Here is a 25029-nt window from a genome sequence, read left to right as displayed (position 1 = left end):
CATGTTTAAATATGCATGTATTTTTCTGCATGTTTAAAGTGTTATTTCATGGGTTTTTCATAATAAACCCTGCTCCAAAGTAAGTTTGTGTTCATTTCACAGATGTGATACTTGCCAAGTCACAAAAATCCTTTGCATTGTCCAAGCTCCCCAGACTAGGTGGCAACAGGGTCAGGTCCAGAACGCAGGTCAGCTCCGTATATTCTGCTGCTTGTTGCCTCCGTGCTTTGGGGCACCCTTCCTGGAAGGCTGGCCTCTGTGACTTAGTGTCACTGTGGTAGAAGACCTTATGTCTGACTGCTCAGGGTTTGGCACCCCCACAAGTCCCCACTAGGCAAGCATGGATGTAGGGGTGACTGGGTGTCCTGGAAGCAGAAGGAAGTATCTGAGGGGGTTTGAGAAAGTAAGAAAAAAGTTTTCCCACTCTATACTGTGGGATCCTTGGAAGTGTTTTTGGAGTCCTACTGGCTCTGAGATTTTTGAGGTTCTGTGGATTTTCAAGTCAAGTGGAAGTCACATCCCATCCCAGACCATCTGTGTTATGTTTGCTCCAGACTGATGCTCCTTCCCACCCTCCCCTCCCTGCCAGACCTGGTTCTTCTAGAGTCAATGGAAATTTGCCAGAGAAGGTTCTGGGAACTTTTGTTGGTTTAGGATTCTGCAGTTGTGGCCCACCTGGCATTTAACTGCTCAAGAGTAGCACCCTTGTTTCTCTTTCTTGGCTGTAGAGCTTTGCTGAATTCCCATTGATTTTTACATCTTTGGGAAGTCCTTTACACATGTGAAAGAGTATGTTATTACTTTGATTTTAATCAATATTCAATTGAAAATTTACTTTTTAAGTCTTCAAATTCAGTCAAGGAATTTTATTTAAATATAGTAATTTTTACATAAAAAATGAGAACAAATTCATTTGTTCCTTGATTAATGTTTATATAATGTATAAATTTGACAAGGTCAAGTCCTAACCATTTTACATTTAAGTTATCAAATTTCCTTGGACATCTTAACTATGCTTATAAATTGAATACATACATTTCTCACAAATGTCACAATTTTTTGAAGCACTCAGTGCCCATGATGCTAACAAATTAGACGCTAGTTTAGTAGTTCAGATTCCTCTATTTCAACATCTTCAAAAAGGAAACGACATGTACAGAAGTACAATGTTTACAAAACACGTTACTGCACCTTAATAAATACAGTTTACATTGGATAATCTATTAAATACCATCTGTATTTAAACACATTTTAATTGATAGGTAAGTAAGTAGAAATAATCAACCCACCAAGTGGGAATACTACTACTATACTGGCTAGGAATTTACTAAGAAAAAAATAACCAAAAGAACCTCAAGTCCATTCAGAGGCATCGAACCTGGCTGTATCTTTGAAGACCAGACCCACAGTTACTAGGCAGGGGCTCCTACGGTCAGCTTTCATCTGAGTCATCAGCTCTTTAAATTGTGTGTTCTTCACTGAGGTTCTAGCTAGTTTCCTAAGTTTCATGAACTGTGTCAAGTTGGTGTGGTAGATTCTTACCAGGCCCTGGAATTTTATTCTCTTTTGTGTAATTCTTGTGTGGTTTTTGCCTCAAAGCCTGGGGCTTCCTAATGAAATGCTGAATGCTAATTAAAGCTGGGCTCCCTTTCTCCTTTATAAATTGTATGCGTCTCACTGCCCACGATTCTGTAGCCATCATGTTGACAATTTCCATTTAGCATTGGTGAGCCTCTGAAGAAAAGTATGTCATTGCTCTGATGTCCCACGCAGGAGATTAGCTAGTTGCCCTGAAGACACACTGTCAGTTACATTTTTCTTCAAATGCATACCTTTCTTACTTGACAGTATTTCTCTTTTGGCAATTATCTCAAGGTGATTGGTTTGAGGAACTTATTCCCAGGACACAGTTTTTTTTGGTGTTTCTTTCCCATCCTTTTCTTTCCAAGGGGACTCAGAGGTATATAGCATCTCATCTCTACCCTAACAGAATTAAAATAACTACCTTGAACTTAAGGATGGTGTTATTAATTTCCTGGACTTCATCATCTCCTCTCAATGCAGGGCTTAATCCCAAGGGTGGCAGGCACCATGATCCAAATCTGCTTGTGTTTGGAAATAGTCAATCATCTTTCTTTTTGAATGTATAAGTATAGGTAGAGGAGTGATTGATCCTGGGTGTTCTGGAAACAAAATTAAATACCCAAGTGGGTTTGAAAGACTAAGAAAAAAGTTGTTCCCAGAAACGTTCTCTGCTATGGGATTCTGGGAAGCACCTGGATTTGCAAGTCAGGTGGCCACTCAGATGTAGCAGTGGCAGAGACCAAATTGATGAACAGACCCCTCTTGTCAGTGAGGCCACTGCAACTTTGGAAATTCACGCTCCATCCCAGCCCATTTGTGTGTGTGTGTGTGTGTGTGTGTGTGTGTGTGTGTGTGTGTGTGTGTGTGTGTGTGTGTGTGTGTGTGTGTGTGTGTGTGTGTGTGTGTGTGTGTGTGTGTGTTTTCCATCACTGATGCCCCTTACATCCCTTCACCCCAACCAGGAGCTAATCTGAAAGATTTTACAAGAAAAATACTGAGTGAAGGTTATTGAATTTAAGTTCAGAGATGGAAGCAATGGTGATGGACCAGAGGGTTGAAGAAAGTCACATCAGGGAGGAGAGAGATGAGCTGGGTTACTGACTGGTAAGAGTTCTTTGTGCATTCTAGATGTAAGTTTCTTTTTGGATATCTTGCATTCTTTCCCAGTCTGAATATTATTTCATTGTATGAGTATAACGTATTTTGTTTATCCATTTGCCTGTTGATGGCTGTAAATCCAATTGATGAGATTATTTTGAGTTTGGGGGCTATCATACGTAATGCTTCTATGAACATTGGCTTTTGAACCTTTGTGTGAACGTGTGTTTTCATATCTCTGGGATGAAGATCTATGAGTGAAGTTACTGAGTTATATGGTAAATGTATGATTAGCTTTATAAGAATCTCCCAAACTGTTTTCCAAAGTGGCCGTACCATTTTGCATTCCTACCAGCAATGTGTGAGGAGGTTATAGTTTCTCCACATCCTTACCAGCACCTGGTATTGTCAGTCTTTCGGATAACAGCCATTCTAGTGGGTATGTAGTAGTATCTCAGTGTGATTTTAGTTTTTATTTCCCCGATGACTAATGATTCTGAGCATCTTTTCAAGTGCTTATTAGCCATTCATACATCATCTTTGTTGAAAAGCCTATTCAGATATTTCACTTATTTCTTAATTGAATTGCAATTGTTTGCTTTTATTAAAATATTGTATATGAATTCTTTGTCAGATATATGATTTACAAATATTTTCTCCTAGTTTTACTTTTGAGCAAAAGTTTTAAATTTTAATGAAGCTCAGTATATTGATTTATTCTTTATGGATCATCCTTTTGATGTCATATTTTAAGAAATCTTTGCCTAACTCAAGGCCACAGGGGTTTTTCTCTTATGTTCTCTTCTACAAATTTTACAGTTTTAGATCTTACACTTACAGCTATGATCCGTTATGTGTTAATTTTTGTGGTTGGTTTGAGGTCAGAGTCCAAGTTCTGTAAAATGAAAACCATACAACCCAACTTAATGAATTAATTATAAGGATTAAATGAGAGAATGTCTGTAATCATCATCGAGGTGTAGCATCTTACACATAGTAGGTGCTCAAAAAAAGTCATTCTCTGCTCCTTCACTTAATTTTTCTCAAAATTGCATTACAGAAGGGAAAATTAGTTGTTTCTTTTAATATTCTGTATTTCTAGAAAGCCCTATGGACAACTTGGTGCACATTTACTTAATATCAGAAGTATTTTGAGAATATGTATAGTATAGATCTTCAAAAATTTACTTTCAACATAATTTCTATACGTTTAGGGAAAGATGAGCAGAAAATACCATATAAAACAGTGGTTTCATCTGCAAAGAGATCTGAAATACAGTTAATGTGCTTTGACCTAAAATAACTTGATATATTTTAGATTAGTATTTCCAAGATCATATTTCAAACCAGGACATGTTTTGTTTTTCCAAAGAAAGAGAAGGAAGGAAGGGAGAAACAAATTTTCTTTTGTTAGTAATATGAGGGAAATTAATGAAGAAGTGCTTACCTAAAGAATAAATTAAACTCCAGATTTTCCATTTTAACTTGAACTTGTCATAACACTTATCCCAGTCTGATATATGATATCCACTAAACTTTGAGCTTCTTGAAAACAAGAACCATGTCTGTCTGAGTTATGGTTATGTACCTAGTTCCCAGCACAGGATCTGGTTTATAGTAAGTGGACAATAAATAGTTGTTGAATTAACGGCCAAGTAAATTAACAGCCATCATGTCTTCAAGTATTAAATTTGTTATTCTAAGTCATACCTTAGACAGTTGGTATATTTTAAAATCCATAGTCAATGTCAAGAATTGTTTTAAAATTTGACTCCAGATGCATACTGCAAGTGTCATGTCCTTTCTGGGTAAAGAATATCTATCCTTGAAGCAGGGCTGTACTCCAGCAGCTTGGGGAAAACCCAAGCCGTCAGTGTTTGACTTCCACCTAGGGTTTCTTTAAAGAAGAAGGTGTCTGGCCCCCAAAAAATGTGAAGCCACTGGTTCAGATGAAGTGAATTGTTATGTACTGTCCCACTGCCATGAGAGTGAGAAATCTGTCATGAAGAGAGGGCTGAGGGACCCATGGGGTTAATGCAGCCGGTACTAGGTCTGTGCAATAGCAGGACCATGGGGGAAAAGTCACCAGTAGTCTTAGCGGCTTCCGCCACGAATGTTCAGCTCCAAACCGTGAATATTGGTGGCATCATTTCTAAGTCTCAGAGTCGGGCTGAATCAACTTTAATTGAAAACATGAACATGATGAAAATTACTTTTTCCTGTTAATAAATACGTGGCCAGGTGTCACTGTTGCTTGGCATTATAGTGTCGGAACATCACTGTTCATTGTTTACCCTTCTCTTCCTCTTTAAGTGAAAATAGCACACTAACTGCCTATAATTGCAAAGCTTCAAACTTTTAAATCTTTCTTTGGTCTAATTTCATTTTGATTTCAAACCTAGTTACTATGACCACGAGTGTGGTATAGTCGTGCATGTTTCATATATGCCTTAAATACTCCAAAGCAAATCTTTCCTGTAGCACATTTTAAGCATAACATTCTGCATACAATTTTTGAAATATATAGTGAACACAGAGAGCTTCCTGAAGCAAGTAGTCAACAGGGAGCTGTCTGTTTACAAGCCCTTTTCCATTATCTTTCCCCTCTATCCAAATTCAGGTGCGAATACACTGGGACATAGCACATAAATTGGTGACACATCCCAGAAGATACTGGGCTCATAAATCAACCGAGTTTATGTTCCTATTTGACCATGGGGTTTAAATTATTTTAGTAATAGAGTGAACTTAGATTATTGTTTGATAAGTATATACAGAGAAGTCAGTACTGTCTACTTATTGATGGACTGGCACTGCCTTCATTTTGTTATTTCCTTTTCATACCTTGTTTGAAAGAGGTTAGCTGATTTTCATGGGTGAGAGAACCAGTAATAAATCTTGCCTTCATTTTATTAAACAAATTATATTTTGAGGGCAGACTGTGTGGGTAAAGGGAGAAGAGGAAATGTGGAGAGGAAATGGAGCAAGTGTGATTTTCCCTTCAATTTCTAATCTTTGCCACAGTCAGAAAATGTTCTCTGCTAGGAAATGAGTGAAAAACCTGGAAGCTGTGACCTGCTATAATCTTTGTTGGTTGTCTGTGTTTCTACAAACAGTCACCCACACCATCTGATTTCTTAGCTTCTATGAAATGGAATATACTGTTTGCAAGTCTTCTATGCTTATTTTATCCAGTCCCATTAAATGTAAAGGATGTTTAACTTTTTCTAAATGTTGTAATAATACACGGTGTCTAATAATGTTTTTATAGATGGTTTTGTTTTTGATCCTAGCAAGGTTTTCCACTATTTGGAATTTTCCATAATTAATGCTGAAATAATCTGTGCCTGAAAAAGTTGCCTTTTGCAGAGTAATGGCTAACAGCTCCGTTATAAGGGAGGGGGTTACCTCCCTTTTGAAAAATTCGGCATATTTCCAGGAGTATGGTTATAAGTATATACTTTTAGGTTATTGTTTTTAAAACAAGCCTCATATTTACCCTTTTTTGTCTTTAATTAAAAATAATATATGTGATATCCTCTTTTTTTTTTTGAGGGAGTAACAGATAAAATCGAATCTTCTCAAGCAGTTATCTGATTTATGCCATAAAAATAGTCACTAGCACAAAACAAGTCAGGCTTTTGGTCATTACATTCTAAGCAGCCAGTATCTAAAGCTCTGTTAAAAAAGGAACTATAAGAGAACTGGTATGAAATTCAGTATTTTATTTACATTTTAAACATTGATTTCAATACTAGTAAAATCCCTTTCCGATATTTATGTTGAGATGCTACCCCATGTCATTAGTTATGTTTTTACTGGGTTTTGTTTGGCGTTGTGTTTTGTTTGCAGGAAGTTGGAAGGGCTAACATCTAACCAGTATCTAAGAGTGGGCTCCCTGCAGAAGAAGTCTAATGAGAATGGGACGCAGTGTGTGTGATGCTCAAGTCTTCTTTCTTCTGCGAGAGGGAGGGCCTTGTATCAGTGCAAAGGCTGATGCTTCTCCAGGAGGCCCTTCCTCTTGTAGAAAAGGAACTCCTGCAGGGCCAGGCCTTTGATAAGCCACATCTGGGTGGGTGATTTATGGATTCTCCAGCCAAGAGATATCTTACTCTTCAATAGGTGGAGACTTACTAAAAATTTTGCTTCCATTGAGCACCTGCTACGTCAGGCATTGTGCTGGGCCCTGGAAATATGATGGTGAGGAATAAAATTGAAATAGTTTTTGCTCTCATAGAATTTATAATCTAATGGGAAAGAGTAACATATGACAATCACACAAATAAAAAATGTACTTCAAGCTGAGAAAAGTCCTGAAGTGATAGGAATGTCATCCTATAAGAACGTGTAACCAGAGAAACCTCATGTAGATGAGTGATCGTTGTGACTTGAGCTGAGATGTACAAGATGCATTTAGCGAAGGGTAGAGGAAAGTGTCCCAGCAGAGCAGGCCTGCGGCTGTTGGCTGGAAGGGCCTTCTGCTCAGGTTGCTGAAAGAAGGCAAGTGCGTCTGTCGGGAGATGTAGAAGAGGAGCCTGGAGGAGGAGGAAAGGGTAGACTTGAAGACCATGTTATAGGGTTGGATTTTTATTCTAAGATTAGGGGAAGCCACTGCTAGTCCTAAGCAGAAGTCAACATGAAGAGATTGGTTATGAAGCATTTTCTCTGGCTGTGGAGAAGATGAATTGGAGAGGGGCCATCGTGTATGGTGGGGGGCCAGTTAGGGCATCACAGTAGATCAGAGGAGAAATAATGTAATTTGGACCAGGGAGCAGTGAAAGGATCTGAAATACATTTAGGAGGTGAAATCAAGAGGACTCAGTGGTGGACTGATACTGGGGCTGAGGAGGAAAGAGGTGTCAGAATGACTTTCAGGGTTCTGGCTTGCTCAGCCAAGTGGAAGGAAGCCCTGGTTTCATGACCAAGGTTACAGGTATACTCTTGGCCATACTGAGGTTTCTTCCCTGCTTTTCCCATGTAGAGCAGTTAGTGCACTCATGTCCATTCCAAGACCTTGGGTTTGCAAATCATAGGATTGTTCGGTTTTGTTTGTCTCTCACAGAATTGAAGGGACACTGAATGAAAGGCTCCAGTGTGAGAACAGACATCCTGTATTTCAGAAATGGCGTGGTCGAGCACTTCCATTTTTGTCTCTAAATGGATATATTATAACATACACATACTGTTACCTAACTGTAACTCATTTGATAAAATGGTGTTGGTCTAAGTAATTCTTCAGTATGACCATATGGCCACCCAAATTGGTGAGTCACAGTTCCCCTTTATGGGGCTTCCATCTTGACACAGATATTTAAATTGAGCATAATCATGCACTGGTAGACTTGGCCTCACTGTATAGCTCATTCCAACATTTCTTACTCCATAGTTCTCTTTCTGTACTCATTTACCTGACTTTGCCCCTACCCTACCCTATCCCTGTTTCTGTACATGTAGCCTGTGGGCTCCCCCTGGGACATTTACTTTCCCTTTGCCTTCCCTATGCCCTCCCCAGGGCTCTCTGGCTGTGGGCCCTGGGAAGAACTCTCATTTTCTGAAGGAGATGGACCTTCCAGAGTCATGAGCATCCTTCATTTTTAAGATTCATATACATTTTCAAAAGAGAAAGGATCAGTGACTTACTTTGGTAGACAAAATGTGTATGGTTAGCAGTAAGAGTAAGAATTAGCAGCTAACATTTAAGAACCGCATATGCCCAGTGTTTTGTATAACAGTCCCACAGCTGGCTAGGAAAAGTACAAGTCTCTGCAGCATCCCACGTCTGGGTGCAGTCCTACCTGCTGCTTATATATCCTCCCAGGACCTTTAAAATGCATATAGTCTTTTCACATGCATATGTGCATGCAGATCTTTGTTTATCTGAATGCACCTGGCATTCATGTTGACTTGTTAAAAGCTAAGAATTGCATCCCATGTACTATTGTTACTGCTGATTGGTAGATAGTGATGGATGTTTAAAAACGTTTGCAAAGCCATCTCCTTTTATTCCTTATCTTCTTCTACCTCCGTATCTACTTTTTCATAGTATCATCCCTGAGGTCTTGCTTTTCTCCCTGCTTAGTTTAATCTGTAAAAGCCAGGCTCAGGTGTTCTGGCTCCAACTCCTTCTTTCAGATGCCCATGTATCCTGGGATATTCCCTTGGGCATGTTTTTGGTTCACAGTTGCCAATCTACATCAGTTTGAAACTGTGGGTGCCTGTTTTAAGGAAGGTAATTGAAGATGCTAACAAAACCTTGTTTTTTGGAGGGAGATGGGGAAAAAAAGACCATATCATAATTGAAATATTAATTGGCTGACTGCTTAATTTTCATTAAGCCAGTCAGATATTAGCAAGCATCAGGCTTTAAATACAGATTAATATCCAGCGTGAAAAGAATAGAGAGGCTCCTACTTGAGAGATTCATTAACAATCAGAAAAAGGGCACCACATAGTCCTCAGCATAATTCTGAACCAGGCATTCCAGGCTTGAGTGCGATCAGTAAAGCTGCATTCACCGCCTTCCTCTAGTGTGTTTTTAGGCCTTTGGATTAAAAGCTTTTGTTTTGATGGATCTGAATAGCGTGTTATCTATATATCATTTTTATTCTTGTCTGGGACCCTGTAAACAGTAAAATTCTCCTTAATTTTACATTAAGATTATTTTGATTTGACAGTCTTTTGACAACACAAGAATCATTTGGGGAATTTCGGAAATTTCTGGCTTCCCTTTAAGGGTAATAGTGTTGAGTAAATAGACTGATTCGTTATCCTCTCCTCAGCCATCTTATTTATCTGTCCACCATTTGTGACAGACTGGCCTCTGTGGAAATAGGCTGGTAGTAATTATACACATCCTGTTCTTCATAAGGCAGTTTGTTATGAACATGATTGTTTGTTTATGCATTTGCATTAACTCTGAAGGGAAGGACATGTTAAATTAACAGAGATGGAAGCAGTAGCGTCTATGGGAAGTATTTATAGAATGAGGTGTTCACACTTTATTGCTATGCTCAGGCACATCTGCAACTTGGAGGATACTCTGGATTACTTCCTTTGTACATATATACATTTTAGGACTCCTCTGCTTCTGAATTTAACATAATACAAGCTGATTTTTTTTGACAAATCATATTTTCACAATTCCTTAAGTTTGTCTTCACGCTTTCCTGGTTCTCCTTTTTAATCCTCTATTGAAAATCCTGCCCTGCTGTTACTCATTTGCTCAAAATCTTGCACTGCTGGGTTGGGAAATGCAAAATTAAATTACAGCCAGCTCTTGGTGAGTTGTGACTCTGGGCAAGTCATTTCATTGTTCAGCCCTTTTCTTTAAAATGGGACATTGGCCTAGAAGATCTTGTAGGTGTCTTCTGATTCTGACAGAGGAGTGACACATTGGGTCATCCATAATCATCTCTGGCTCTAAGCACTGGAATGTGCCCCCGGCCCAGCGGTCTGCTCATTCACACACACTCTCTCCCCTTTCCGATCCCAGGCCTTGATGACCACCTCCATGTGTGGTCACGTGAGGGAGCATGTGCTGGGCTGGCTTGGGCGAGGCCATGTGTTTGGGCACATAGCCCCACTCTGTAGCATGGTGTGCCACTTGTATACTACAGTATCATTTGGAGACTAGAGGGATCAAGCACTTTTTAGGCCCCAGCCCAGAAGTAATCCCTGACATATTAAAAATATGACATTAAAAAAAGGCACACCACAGTGTCTTTTCGCAGTGCTACATTTTACTGCAAAAGCTTTGTAAAAGCCTTTTCCACAGCAGTAGGCGGAGGCCCCGCCCTGTCTCTTTCATCACATCTACGCTTTGGCTTCACCCATTTGCTAGTTTCCTAGTTGCCAAGTTAGAACAGATCTTTGTGTGCGCAGCAGAGGACAGGGCAGTGCTGCAGGAATAAGCCCCCTCCTTGAGGTGCTGGTCCAGAAGGATACTCCCTTTCTTTGACCACAGAGGAAGCTGATGTCATAAAGAGCTCAAAGAGTGTAGCCAGCAAGTGACTAACATTAGATTAAGGGAAAAGATTATTGTCTGTGTCTGATTTTTCCTCTTGTGTTTTGCATGCTCTTTACCCCAACACTTTGGTGGAGGAAGACGGGCACTAGACAAGGCCTTGAGAAATTTAGGAACCCTAATCCTAGCTGTCTGTGACTTCTAGTGAGACAGGCTGTTCAGTGAGGGAATCTTAGCCAAGGGGTCTCTTGTCTAGAAGTTCTCAGTAACCTCAGCTCAGTTCCAGGCTGCTGCATGAGTGAGACAGGCTAAGGCTGAGTGTGTGGTCCCCTCCCACTGCAGCCTGTAACCCACCCTACTTCCTTCCCCCCGCCCTCCTCTGTGACTCCCTCGAACTCCACTCCATGCAGGGAGTACCCACTGCCTTACCTCGTGAGTGGTTCTCAGGCCCACTGTTGAAGACTGCAAGTGGCACGGAGCTCATCACCAATTTGTTGCTTTCACTGTTAGGAAGTAGTGGCTTCTTTGTGAAGAGTCTGAATGCTGCCTCTGAAACACCCCAAGAACCAGTCAGTACTTGACCTCTACAGCAAAACTGAACACTCCATTCTTTTACTGGTAGCTTTTTACACCAGGTTCCTCCTGAGTCTTCTTAAATCCATACTGAACAGTCTTTCTACATCAGTCACTTAAGATATATTTGTTGTGGGACGAAATGAATGTTTCAATGAATACAAAGTGGTTTTCAGAATGTTCTTCCTCCAGAACACTCTCAGGGTGAAAGTCTTGGGGACATTATTCCACTTAAAACAGGTGTAAGAACACAGCCTGAAACCCAAGCTGGGACATGTGAGCGTCATGACTCTTTGTTCCTTTAATCTGGACATTGAACACTTACTGATGCAGCTAGGAGGAAAGTTAAATGAATTATTTATGCTGCTATGAAAAATCATATTTTCAAGGGATAGTTAATGACACTATATAATAAATGGAAAAATCAGGCTAAAAATTGCATATACAGTAGGATCCCAATTATGTATAAAAATATAAATATGCAAAGGAAAAATCCTCAGAGGAATTGCATCAAAATGTTACTGATTATCTCTGGAGAGTGTAATCATAGGTGATTATGTTCAGCTTTATCACCTTCTTATAGTTTCCATATAAGCATGCTTTACTTTTATAATCAGAAGAAATTTTTTTAAAGATCTGAACCCTCCTGAGAACTCTTTATACCATGAGTCTTTTGTCCTGATTTTCCTTATCTGGATTATTTCAGAATCTTGTGTCAAAATTTCATTTTAATTCTCTCATCTCTTGAGGCATCTTGAGGCTCCCTAGGATATAATAGCCACATAGTGTGCTAATAATCCCTTGTGAAATGCTTCTGCTTTACTCTGTAAATTCTGTGGTGTAGTTCTTACACTTACCTTTTTCATTATTATTATTTTTTTAGTTTAATGCCTGCATTTTCCACTAAAGAGCTGCATGAAGTAAAAAACCATACCTGGTTTTCTCACTACTAATCCCACTGTTCTAGAACACAAGAGATGCTGGAAAATGGTGTGTTGAGTGAAAGGCCTCCCCCTTTGTCTACTTACTAGCTGTGCAACCTGGGGCATGTCACTGTGCATTACCTGCACGGGGCACGTGCCTGCCTATCCTGTGTGGTAGTTTCGTATTTCAATGGGGATAACATTGTTTGATCATCTTTGGTAGTAGGTTCTTGGATTCTCAGTGTGTCCTTTCTTCATGGTTTTTAAATGCCAAGAATCACCTTCTCCCAAGGCTTTTTATCCTCTCCCTGTCATCCTCCAGATGTTCCCTGTTGATGTGAATTAAATTCAGTCACAGTTCACTTCAAACTCACCAGCTGCCAGTCACTGCTTTGCTTTTCTCTTCTCCTCTCCTTTTAAATATATATTAGCTCCCACGTTCCCCAACAGTCCTGCAAGGTTGTATTATCATCTCCATTTTATTGGTGAGGAAACCAGGACATACAGAGGTAAAGTCACTTGTGCAGCTCTTCTTTGACCACGGGCAGTGTGACTGCAGACCTTGGAGGTGCTGTCCTGGGCCGCATCAGTGAGCCCAGCCACGTGCTCTGGGAAGTCGTGCGCATCCCGCGGAGCAGAACCAGAGTGTGCAGAGGCCGGCGGGGCCAGTGCTGCTGTCTGATCTCAGAGCTTGCTGGTGTGTCATGTGAGCACAAGACAGCCTTCTCCCCACGTGCTTTTTCTTATCTTTCCTTTCATCTTTCTTCAGCTTTTGGAACTGACCTTTATTTTTAGAAACCGCTAGAGAAATTCACCTCAAGCCCTGCATTTCTTTGTATTGCAACATATGTTTTTATTGACATGGTAAAATATTTTGTTCCCCTTATGCATTTTAGCCTCTGCCAACAACTATAAAAAGGGGGAAAGACCTGTCCCCTATAGATGGAAAATTTCCTTTTTGAGTATGAGGAGTTACAGTTCTGGGGTGCTTATGCATTAGTGTCTGCAAGAAAAACAGCAGGAGGATGTAGCCAGCCCAAGCCCTTAGGAATGGGTTGGTAGTCTCTCCAAAGTGGGAAAAACTGGGTATGCAGCAGACAGACCTAGTGTACATCTCCGCTTTGTAACTACCTATGCAACTCAGAGCAAGGGAGTTGACACCAGTTACCTTGTCCATAAAAGGGAGGTAATGATAAATGCTAGGGTTGTTGGAATTACTGAAATACATTGTATAAAGCAGTTAGTGTGGCACTCAGCACACAACACTCAGGTAGTGTTTATGACTGTGGTTATTATGATTATTAGTGCTGGTGGCTAGTAATTTTTGGCCAACTCACTGGTCAAGAGAGCCCCTAAGCACAAGATTCTCAGTATTATAAAATTAGATACCCTTATAAAAGGAGATGCTCACAAAGTGCTGGGGGAGCTGCTGCTTCCTCTGAGGTCCGCCTTTAAGGGCTACATCACTGCTCTCTGCACGGTGTACATGTTCACATAGACCAACTAGAAAAGTGTGGGAGAGTCCTGACTGAGGATCTATGATGAGTTCAGTTTATATGGAAGGTGATGTAACATTGAGGGGAAGGCCTGAGGAATCTGGGTAATCATAAGGAGAAAGTCCTTGGCATAGTTGATGTCATGAGTGTGAATTGTTAACGGAGAGTTTCTACCTCCCTGCCCACTTACCTGTTGGCACATGTGGTACATTGTACTATAGATATTCATGTATATGTTTGAGTCCCTAACTGGATTTTGAATTCCTTGGGAGAAAGGACTCTGAAAGGAGTGTTTTTGTCTGTTTTTCCTATTGCTGAGTTCAGTATGAGATACCAGGAGCACTCAGTATATGGCAGAGAGGGGAGGAGGGGTCTCTCTCAAGGACAGGTAATTGGTGAATAAATGATTCCGCTTTTGGTTCTGCTCCTACTCTCCAGTTGGGAGAATGCAGAGAACCCCTGCTGGCACGTCAGAGCCCCCTCGCTTATGCCCACGCTCCCCTCCACCCCACCATGTCCGTCTCTCACAAGCCCTCTTGGTCAGTCAGCTCCTCACTGTCACCCCTGATTCTAGTGACTGACTTTTTTCATGCTTTTTACTCCAGAAGAACCAGGAAGATCACTTACAAAGGAAACTACCTAACTTTATTTTCTATGAGTTTTTAAAGCTTTTGCATGCTAGAATCTCACTCAGTTCTAATAACGTAAAGATGTGACTTCCTTTAGAAATGTACCTTCTGAGGCTTAATGCTCTAGTGACTTTCAGAACAATAAAACCACCTGCATCTCTGGGACCTCAGCACCTTCACCAGGGATTGTGTTCACTCTTGGCTTACAGCAGGACGGAAAGTGTGTCCTAACTAATTGGCTCTCAGGAACTTCCCCAATAAGTGTCAGTGCTGTTCTTTCTGTGAAGAAGATCCCATCTTCTAGAAGGTAGGTGTGGTTAAGTGTCAGGGCACTGCCGAAGCGTGGCTGCTGGAAAAGAATTTGCTGTTTATGGGAATGATTGTTTAGAGAAAGTGTTGTGTCTATGTCCCTTTAAAAAGAATTTAGAAAACTGTTATAAAGGAAAACTGGACCTCAGACATACAGTTTTCCCAGATGATGCACGTCAGTGGGGAAGCAGGTTGGCTTGAATCCATTAACCCGCAGGCTGAAACAACGTGTTTCATAACTAGTGCGCAATGCAGATAAGAGCTGTGTTGGGGGCTCTCACTGCAGAAAAGCTGCAGTCAGAGGAAACAGCATGGAGTTAGTTCTTTCTTTATACATAGAAAGTGTAGTTTATGCTGGGAAGAGAATCTTGTTTGGTGATTCTCAGCCTGACTGAGCATCAGGTGGCCTGGGAGCACATTTAGCTTGGACTCCACCTTGGACTGACTGAAGCAGAATTCTCTCTAGTGGCTAAGAATAGATTTACTGCACTAGAGAAATAAGTCTGATGGTGAATTCTTCGAAGCTGATGAAATTAACTTTGTAAATAGTTTATAAACCTTCTCGCCAAGTAATTTGGTTCTACAGGTCTATTCTAAGAACATAGTAATATGGACAAAGATTTATGGAGAAAATATACAATAGTGTTATAGATGACAGGAAAATTGGGGTGACCTATATATTTCACAGTAGGAGAGTGGTTAAATTGTGGAATATTTGTAATACAACGGTAAAATGGAGTTTTTAAAGGCTAATTAATAACTAAGAAGATCCTCGTAATCCTAGGTGATAAATAGCAAGGTACAAATTATATAAGTACACAGAAGGAAAAGGTATATGATTTCACTTATATGAGGGACTTAAAAGTCACCAGATTCATAGAGACCCATAGTAGGATGGTGGTTACCAGGGACTTGGGGCGGGGAGAGTGAAGAGTTACTGTTTAATAGAGACGGAGCTTCAGGTTGGGATGATGAAAAACTTCTGGACTGGAGGGTGGTGATGGTTGTATAACATTGTGAAGGTACTTAAGGCCACTAAAACTTAACAGTTCCAAGAACAGAGTGACTTCAGAAGTCAAACAATCACAATGGCAGTTGGGCTTTTCTCTTTAGTTGGTAGAGCAAGTACAGGAGTTTGGCCCTGACTTTGGCAGGAATGTGATTATGACACCGTCCCTTTGTCTGAGGTTATGGCCCATCTCAATCCTTTAATCATGGTCCTTTAATCCTTGCCAAAAACTCAAACATCCACTCTTGACTATGATGACTATTTCTTCTTTAATTTTCACCTCATCTATTTAGTACTGTAGCTACAGGCTTACTGGCAGCTCCAGACATCACTGTCCCTGTGGACAGGGCTCTGGCAGATTTCAGGGGAGTTCACACATCCTTCGAGGCAGTACAGCAAATGGTAAACAGGTATTTATGTCAGGTGAAGGAAGACTTCTGAGAGTCTAGACAGCAACGGAGAAAAATGCCTTAGTCAAGGTTTTTAATGCGTATGCTTTTCCAGCAAAGATGTTTACTTGCTCCAGCAACACACTAAGGAATAGGAAAGACTTCTTTTACCTTTTACATCCTTTGGTAGACTATATCTCAAATTCTAGAATGCTTTAAAAAACCATCCCGGTCACAAGAGAGCTGTGGGGAGTGGGGGCTGGAATCTTCATTTTTAATGTGTGTCCCCAGCAGTTGGAGCCACACTTAGAGAAGCTCTGCTCTATTGTCTTCCTCATGCACAGCCAGAGTGGTGTGAGCCGCTGAAGGCCTTTAAGAAAGAGGCAGGCCCTTCAGGCTGTGGCTTTCTAAAAACTAAATTCCCCTCATCTTCAGACATTTTATTTTATTTCATTTTTCAGACCTTTAATTTTTCAGACCTTTAATTTTTAACAGAAACCTTTTTATCTGCATGAAACCTTACTCAGAAACCTAATCTATAAATCAAATAAAATTCTATTTTGGTTGAAGTGGTCATGGTGGCCAAAGCTCACCCACTCTGCATGGATTCCAGCCCTTGCAGGGTCCCCTGACGCCCCCACCCCACAGCTGTGGGGCTCAGTGCTACAGGCCTCCATGTGGACATGGTGCCTTCTGTCTGCCCCTAGCTTGGGCAGCTGGGCATTGTTGTCTCCTCTAGTGTCTCACACAGTTGGTCAGTAAATAGATATCGAGTTAGTGAATAGATATCGAGTTAGTGACTGTAACAGCTTGGGGGACACCCAGCTGCTTCTGTGCTTCAGGAGTCAGGGAATCCTAAATGTCAAACTGTTCAGCATCTTTTCATCAGCCCACGTGCTCCTAATCCCATTCCTGTCTAAATACTGTATACTCCATGTAGTCATAAAGTTTCTGGCAAACTCAAGATTTGAGACAGCTGATGAATTGAAACCATCTCTATGGAAGAAACTAGATGTAAGAGAAATGAACGCTTGAGTTTTACTATGAGCTGCCTTAAGTCCATTTGGAAAGTAGCTGGGGTGTAAATAATGAAGTTCTATGCAATTCTAAATATATCCACTTCCAGCTAAAGGTCATGGCAAAGGGTGAGAAGTTAGGCATCATGACCAAGAATAACTCCTCCTGGTGATGGAGGGGGAAGAGTCTCAGAACGATATTATGTTCTTTTATAGTTGGTTACTTTTTCTTTATTCTTCTGCTAAAGGGAAAAGTGTTCTGAGGGCAAGAAACTGAGAGAGCAAACTGAGGCATCTTCCCTAGATTTTGATGTGCAAGAGCAAGTGATCTTTGTGGCCCATCCGGAGCCAAGTTAGGTGGAGGCTAAGCTGGTAGGGGGCCCTTCAAGGTCAGGCACCTTGTGCCCCATTAAGATCTGTAGTAAAAAGTTCATTGACAATTAGTAAGAAAGATTTCAAACTGTATCTCGGGCATTTGGTTTCAAACACCTTTTTAAAACAGAGTAGCTCCTTATTTGGTAAATTTGCATATATTTAGTTTACTAATAAGGCTGTATTTTTATACTATATTTAGGCCACTTTTCTATGGTCATTGCCATACCTTGGTGATATGCAGGTCTTTTGGGGGGATTTGTTTGGAGGAGTTATTTTAGAGGCTAGTAAACCTCTGTTGAAGGTCAAATCTGTGAAACTAAGGGCATAACTCCTTGGCCAGGTGGTCAGCTGTGGTGGGTGAGTGGATGGGGGGCATGGCCTCTTAATCCCTTAATCCCTCTTGACTTGTCTCTGTTAGGATTGAGAAAGGGCCCAATTAGTAGAACTTCTCATCCTGCCTGAGGAAAAGCTCTGTAGAGAGACAAAGGACTCAGGGTTTGGAGACTTAAAATATCCCTTTTATTACTAATAAAGCAGATACTTAAGAATGTGGCTTACCTGTGTGGGCAAAGAATTTCCCTAACACTGGACCTGACAATTAGGCCTCCTGCTGACAGGTGGTACAGGGCACCACCAGGTCTTCTCTGTGGAAGCAGAGCAGAGAGTGTTCTCTGCCAGTAGAGTGGCCCCAAGAGAAAAGGAAGGTGAGGGGTTAAGCTGGAAGTTCCCACCCTTCCCTGGCTCACTGACCCTGGGTATCTCAGCACATTTTTATAGTGCCCCTAGGCCAGAAGGAATACCTAACAGGTCCATCTAATAGTTTGATCTAACCTAGTTAAGAGTAGCAGTAAGCTGGGTGTCTGACAAGTGTCCCTGTGTTTCCCCTGAAAACATCCCACAAAACCCCTGTGAGTTTGCCATGGTGGCCCAGGGCACTGTGGTGCACAGTTTGGAAAATACAGTCTCTGTCAGAACTCAACAATAAAATTAAGTCACTCCTTACACTCTTGGAATAGTGAATGAATGAGGGAGAGGAAAAAAAAAAAAACCCAGGAGTATTACCCTAATGGAAGGAAACTTTGGGAGACAGAAGAAACACACTCTTCTTCTCCCTGCCCCATCACCAGAGCATCTGGGCTTTACCACAGTTGTCCCAGAGCTGAGGTAGCATGTTATTTAGAAGCTGCACTTCTAATGTTGTTAGTACCACAAATATCTTTGGAAGGGAAATGAAAAGTGAGGTGATAATCCCAGGGGTGTATGTAGACTGCATTTCTTCATCCTACCCTTTCAATTCTTCAAGGCCTGAGGTCAGATCATTACAAAGGCCAAGAAGAAACTTATTTTCATTTGACTGAGTCAGATGCAGACTGTCACCTCTACAGGGCCTCTGACCACACTTTCTTTCTTTGCCTAGAGATCTAAATGGAAGCATAGTCTGCAGTGAGCAAGAGCCTCTCGTGTGTACTCCAAACCAAGGGCCACTCCTTTATGATGCAATACATGGTGGATTTCTGATCATAAACCGCTAAATGTTTCCTGTGTGTGCCTCTCATTTAAACCACAGAACCATGCCCAGTCTGCATTTATAGCTTGATTGGTCAAGTGTACATTTCAATCCGTCAGAATGGCCTCATCAGTAAAATACCAGGATTAGCAAAACATGATTGATTGGCTAAATTTGCAAACTATGTCTGTATCCCTCCTCACCTCATCAAAAGCATTTTCCAGGATGAACTGCTGGGAAATTTGCTCTGAATTGCTGCTGCAGGAGAAGGCAGTGTTGAGTGGAAGACATGAAGTGAGAAGACTGGTCAGGGTACCACCGTGCTTACCTGAGGAAGGAGGAGGGCTCGTCACTGAGTGCGTGATGCAGGCAGGAGCAGGCTTGCCGGGGGAGGGCCAAGGTCTAGAAGAAGCCTGCAGCAGGACACAGCCCTTCAGCTCCACCTGCGGACGCTCCCTGCGCTTTCTACTTGCTGCTCTGTCAAGGCCTGCCAGCTCTGTTGGATGACACTCTTCTTCTCCCCTGGCTTCAGTTCCACCTGGCTGTCTTCAGCTCTTACTCTCCTATACAGCTTCTCTCTTCCAAAGATCCTGACGACTGAAAGGAGCCTCCTCAGAGGCTCGGTTTTCTTGTCAGTAAAGTGGGGGTAATTAATAATCTCTGCCTACTTCACCAAGTGATTATGAAGATCAGATGAGATGTATGTTAAAGCATTTTGTTAACTGCAAAATGCTGTATAAAATGTCAGGTATTATAAATCATTAGCTGATCTATTCCTTAGCTCAAGTGGTTTCTATGCATGTTTTACTTACCCTCTGAACGATTCTTTGTCAAATAGCAAATGTAAATGCTGCTGTTTTTTCCTTCTTGGAGTATGGTGGTTCCTTTGCAACTTTACGATGTAGGCTGAATCTCTAAGTACTCCTTTGGCTCATATCTCTTCCCCTGAACATCCATGCAAGATCATAATCCATAAAACACAGAGGCAGTAACTCCTTTTAATTGCCAGGAGTTCATCATTTGCTAAGTTCTAAATGCCGTCACTTAAGACATTTGCCTTGAAAAGCCTGACTGTTTGTTCTGCAGAGCCGAGACTGTGTGAAGCTAGGCCCTCCAGCCGAGGGAGAAGTCGTTCAAGTCAAGTGGCCCGATGGCAAACTCTACGGAGCAAAATATCTTGGATCAAATGTTGCCCACATGTACCAGGTGAGTGCCGCCCTGGGTGTGATGCTCACTGAGATGGATGGGAGCAGCAGAGGGCAGAGAGCATATCCAGTGTGCTGCTGGTCAAGAAGCTACATGAATTTGGGACACCTCTTGTTTTATTAAAAAAAAAAAAAAGGCCAAGATTCAATGTCTGATGACCCAGATACTAGAGTTTCATTACCAAGGAAAACTCTAATGATGTCTGATGAATGGTGTAATTGTAAGGACTATAATTAGGTCAGAAAGATAACTGACTGGATGTTAGGCTGCTTCCTTGTGTTTCCATTATCCAGAGAGAGACTGATTGGCTGGTCTCATCTCACTGTAAGTATGACAGTGACACCTGCTCCTCAACCAGCAGCCCCTGAATGGGTGGCTCTTCCCTGGGAGTCACCATCCCCACCGGCCATCTCAGCAAACCTGAACCAAGGGTGCAGCAGCACAGGTGTGGCCGTGTATACACTTGGGCTTAAAGGAGTGCTTATTTAATGAGAAGTACAGTTGTCAGTTGGGCGTTCTGTTCACTGAAGAGCTCTACATATTATTAAATATGATACAATTTAAAAATGAATTGTATCCCTGTTAGAAATGAAGATAAATTAAGCTCTAATGAGGAAAACAACATGGATGGCACATGTGCATTTATATTCCTTCAGAAAGAAAGACTTCAAAGAGGAACAAATTTATTCGAGCCAGTACATTATAGTGCTTTTAGTGGCATGATGGTAAAAATCAACATTCTCAAGCGAAGCAGTAGAGGAAAAACAGGAAGATTGAAGTAAAAGGAGAAAAAGCAAGAAAGTTCAGGCCTGTTAAGTTAAAAACAGCTTGAGAATGATAAGACTTCCAGTCTCCTCAGAGAAATTGTTCAAAGACTGATAAGAGGCCAGGACTTAAATGGAAGAGTACATTAGAAGACACTCACTAAAAACTGGAGCACAGTGCAATTAAAAGTGTTCAAAGTTTAGGAAACTTAGGAGAGAACATTTTTAAGGCACAGAAAAACCCAAGGAGAATGGGGACAGGAGGATGTACATATCCATTGTGTGTATGTCTGTGTGTAAAGGCCATTTTTCCCCTTATATTGGTGATAGTGTTAAGTTGCAGGTTGAGGTCATTTACAATAGTGTAGGTGCTAGAGGTTTTTTTTTGTATCAGAATGTCCAAAATTGAGCAAAAATCACAGTACAGGCTACTAATACTGGAGACTTCTAGAAAAGAAGCATTACTATTATCTTTCATAAGGAAATGATTACATTTAATTAAACAATAAGTGCAAAAGTGAACAGTCTTATATGTAGCAAAGCTATTAGCTACATGAAAAACATAATGAGGATATGTTGAAATTCAGGCTAATTAGTAATCAGTGTATTAACTTCAGTTGAATTACGATGGCCTATCCACACAGAACTGTAAGCATATTTATAGACTCAATGAAAAAGTTAAGACTAATATTAAAATTGTCTCTCAAGTACAAGTAGTTTATAATTCCTCATTAAACCAAGTGGCCTTTTGAGATCATTTTGTATTTTGTATCTAATTATTCAGTCTCACCACTGAATAAGCAAAGACATTTATAAAAATAGAACTAAAATACTTAGTGCACATTGCTAAGTATCTAAAACACCTACTGCACAGTGCTAAGTTTCCTAAGTATATGCATTTTGGGGGCACTTGTGAGCCATCCAAGATAGGTGTTTTTGACTCCTACTTTATAAATGTGGGGGAAAAGTCTCAGTGAATTTAATAATTTGTTTACGAGCCCACAGCTGGTAAAGGGGAGGGCCAGAATTTACTCTCCACGCTGTCCCAACTCGGGTAAACAACCCTCCCATCTTGTGAGGGACTGTCCTTGATTTTAGCACTGAAAGTCCTGCATCTCAGGAGACCGCTCAGTCCTGGACAAACTGGGATAGTGGGTTACCCTACCATACTCCTTCTTAGTTTTAAAATTGCCTTTTTCTCTTTTAGAATTTTCAAATCATCTAAAACAGAAGAAAGGTAGGCATAGGTAGTTCTAGCTATGCTATCAAGTTGTATAAATGAGATTACACCTTGGCTTAATTCAGTGGTAAAGAAACCATTTTGCTGAAACAAGGCCAGGAAGAAAAGCCTTCCCATCTCAGCCTTCTGGGAAGTAACAGGGAAACTCCCCTGTGACCGAGACCTGATTCTGCCTTAGTGTTTGAGCTTAGTCAAATGTGAGCAGTACATGGATAATATGAAGTTTAATTATATATTTTATCTTGATTTTAATACTGTTTTAAACATCAGCAAATTTTCAACAAATTAACATTGCACAGCTACATGGTTTAACTTACACTTTAACTAGAATTGCAAGCATGTATTTATTACTTAAAAGAATTCAGACAGACAAGTTAGGGACTTCAAAAATATCTTAGGTGGTTAAGAGTTGGAACCACCCTGATTGTTTCCCTTTTGTTGTTTTCTTCTGGAAGATTTCATGTGAGATTAAACCTAAACCGAGAATAATCACTTTGAATAGTGCATTTGATGAATTTCCCTCAGATGGTCTAAGCTTCTGTTATTTAGTGTCACTTACCTCTGACAAAATCTCCTAAAATGTTAAATAAAAACACGTTATGAAATTATTTGCTGCCAATTGATTAGATTGAAAAAAAGTTTTAAACATTTTCATTTAGATGACAGTGTATTTTCACACGTTGATGTGATTGACATGTTATGAGGTTGAGAACCTGGAATTTTCCTGGCCTTTTGGCTGAATTTAACAAAAGTGAGTTTTCAAAGTTAAAGCTCTGTAAGACTCGAGAGACAACAAACCACAACTGAATGCTAAATAACCATTGGGAAAAAAAGACTGGAACCTAGCAAAAAAGATCTTCAACTAGAAACATAAAAGGGGAACCACAGCAGGACGGTAGGAGGGGTGTGCTCGTGATATAATTGGGACCCATACCCCCTGAGTGGGTGACCCACAAGCTAAAGAGTAATTAACTTGCTGAGGCCCTCCCACAGAACTGAGAGTTCTGAGCCCCACGTCAGGCTCCCCAGCCTGGGGTTCTGGCATTGGGAGAAGGAGGAGACCCCAGGACGTCTGGTTTTGAAGGCCAGTGGGGCTTAACTCCAGGAGCCCCATGGGACTGGGGGAAACAGACTTCATTCTCTTGGGAAGCGTACACAGAATCTCATGTGTGCCAGATCCCAAGGGCAGATACAGTGATTTCATAGGAACCTGGGCCAGACCCACCTGCTGGTTTTGGAAGGTCTCCTGGGGAGGTAGGGGATGGCTGTGGCTCACCCAGGGGACATAAAAACTGGTGGTGGACATTCTAGGAGTGTTTATCTACATGAGCTTTCCTGGACTTTGACATCTTGATTGGCTCATTGGCACCAAGACCTAGCCCCACCCCACAGCCTGTATAGGCTTAAGGGTTAGGAAGCCTCAGGCCAAACAACATACTGGGTACGAACACAGCCTCACCTGACAGCCGCCTTCCTGAGCCACTAGACATGCCCCTAGGCAGGGCCCTACCCACCAGAGATCCAGGACCAAGTTTCACCCAGTAGTGGACAAGCACCGACTCCTCCTGCCAGGAAACCTGCATAAGCTTGTAGTCCAGCCTCATCCATCAGGGGGCAGGTACCAGAAACAACAATCCCAAAGCATGTGGAAGGAATCCACAAACACAGGCCAGACTCTGCACACTGGGACCGGCTGTACCCTGGCCCTTGGGTGACAAGAGAGGAGTGCACTGCTGGTATGCATAGGACGTCTCCCACAGAGGGCCACCTCTCCAAGGTCAAGGAACATAACTAGCGTACCTAAAAATACAACTAGAAAGATAGACAGTATGAGATGGCAGACGAATATACCAAGGCACATAGTAATCAAATTGACGAAAATTAAGGATAAAGAGAAAATACTAAAAACAGCAACAGAAAAGCAACAAATAACAAAAAAATGAACTCCCATAAGGTTATGAGCTGATTTTCAGCAGAAACTCTACAGGCCAAAAGGGAGTGGCACGACATATTTAAAGAAATAAAAAGGAAAAACTTAAAACCAAGAATACTCTATCCAGCAAGGCTCTGGTTCAGATTTGATGGAGAAATCAAAAGCTTCACAGATATCAAAAGCTAAAAGAATTCAGCATCATCAAACCAGCTTTGCAGCAAATGTTAAAGGAACTTCTCTAGTCATCAAACCACAAGAAAAGAGAAAAGAAAGAGGGGGGGAAAAGAAAAAAGACCTACAAAAACAAACCCAAAACAATTAACAAAATGGCAATAAGAATAAACAAATTGATAATTACCTTAAATAAATGGATTAAATGCTCTAACCAAAAGACATAGACTGGCTGAATGGATACAAAAATAAGACCCATATATATGCTGTCGACAAGAGACCCACTTCAGAGCTAGAGGCACATGCAGGCTGAAAGTTAAGGGGATGGAAAAAGATATTCCATGCAAACAGAAGCCAAAAGAAAGTTGGATTAGCAATACTTATATCACACAAAATAGATTTTAAAATAAAGACTGTTACAAGATACAAAGAATGATACTACATAATGCTTAAGGGTCAATCCAAGAAGAGGATATAACAATTGTAACTATGTATTTACCCAACATAGGAGCACCTCAATATATAAGGCACCTGTTAACAGATATAAAAGGAGAAATCGATAATAACACAATAATAGTGGGGGACCTTAACACCCCATTTACATCAATGGACAGATCATCCAGACAGAAAATCAATAAGGAAACATAGGCCCTAAATAACACATTAGATGAGATGGACTTAATTGATATCTAAAGAGCATTCCATCCAAAAGCAGCCAAATACACATTCTTCTTAAGTACACATGGAACATTCTCCAGAATCAACCACATGTTGGCCCACAAAGCTAGCCTCAGTAAATTTAACAAAAGTGAAATCATACCAGGCATCTTACCCGAGCACAACT

The 25029-nt window shown here is 41.0% G+C and overlaps 1 protein-coding gene and 1 long non-coding RNA gene across 9 annotated transcripts in view; one reads left to right on the top strand and one right to left on the bottom strand.

Moving 5' to 3' along the window:
- The window catches only part of KDM4C (lysine demethylase 4C), a 360071-nt gene that overhangs the window by 325796 nt on the left and 9246 nt on the right, over positions 1 to 25029 (top strand). For 2 of the 3 annotated variants that reach the window (XM_031676953.2, XM_015242581.3), the window contains one exon: positions 19958 to 20077. In XM_031676953.2, coding sequence (XP_031532813.2) covers positions 19958 to 20077 — 120 coding nt within the window. Of the gene's footprint in view, positions 1 to 18781; positions 18903 to 19957; positions 20078 to 25029 lie in introns of those variants that run through there. The other variant, XM_072959464.1, reaches the window with a different exon arrangement.
- Positions 6391 to 25029, bottom strand: part of LOC140696031 (uncharacterized) — a 77742-nt gene continuing 59103 nt past the window's right edge. For 2 of the 6 annotated variants that reach the window (XR_012071965.1, XR_012071966.1), the window contains exons 2-5: positions 19075 to 19199; positions 15898 to 16029; positions 11075 to 11551; positions 6391 to 7217 (exon numbers count right to left, since the gene is read on the bottom strand). This is a non-coding gene — a long non-coding RNA (uncharacterized lncRNA). Of the gene's footprint in view, positions 7218 to 11074; positions 11552 to 15897; positions 16030 to 19074; positions 19676 to 25029 lie in introns of those variants that run through there. The other 4 variants (XR_012071967.1, XR_012071968.1, XR_012071964.1 and 1 more) reach the window with 3 other exon arrangements.

Source organism: Vicugna pacos, chromosome 4, assembly GCF_048564905.1.
Source record: "Vicugna pacos chromosome 4, VicPac4, whole genome shotgun sequence".
NCBI lineage: Eukaryota > Metazoa > Chordata > Mammalia > Artiodactyla > Camelidae > Vicugna > Vicugna pacos.
The sequence above is the reverse complement of the archived record's forward strand: the minus strand, read 5'-3'. Positions and strand labels throughout refer to the sequence as shown.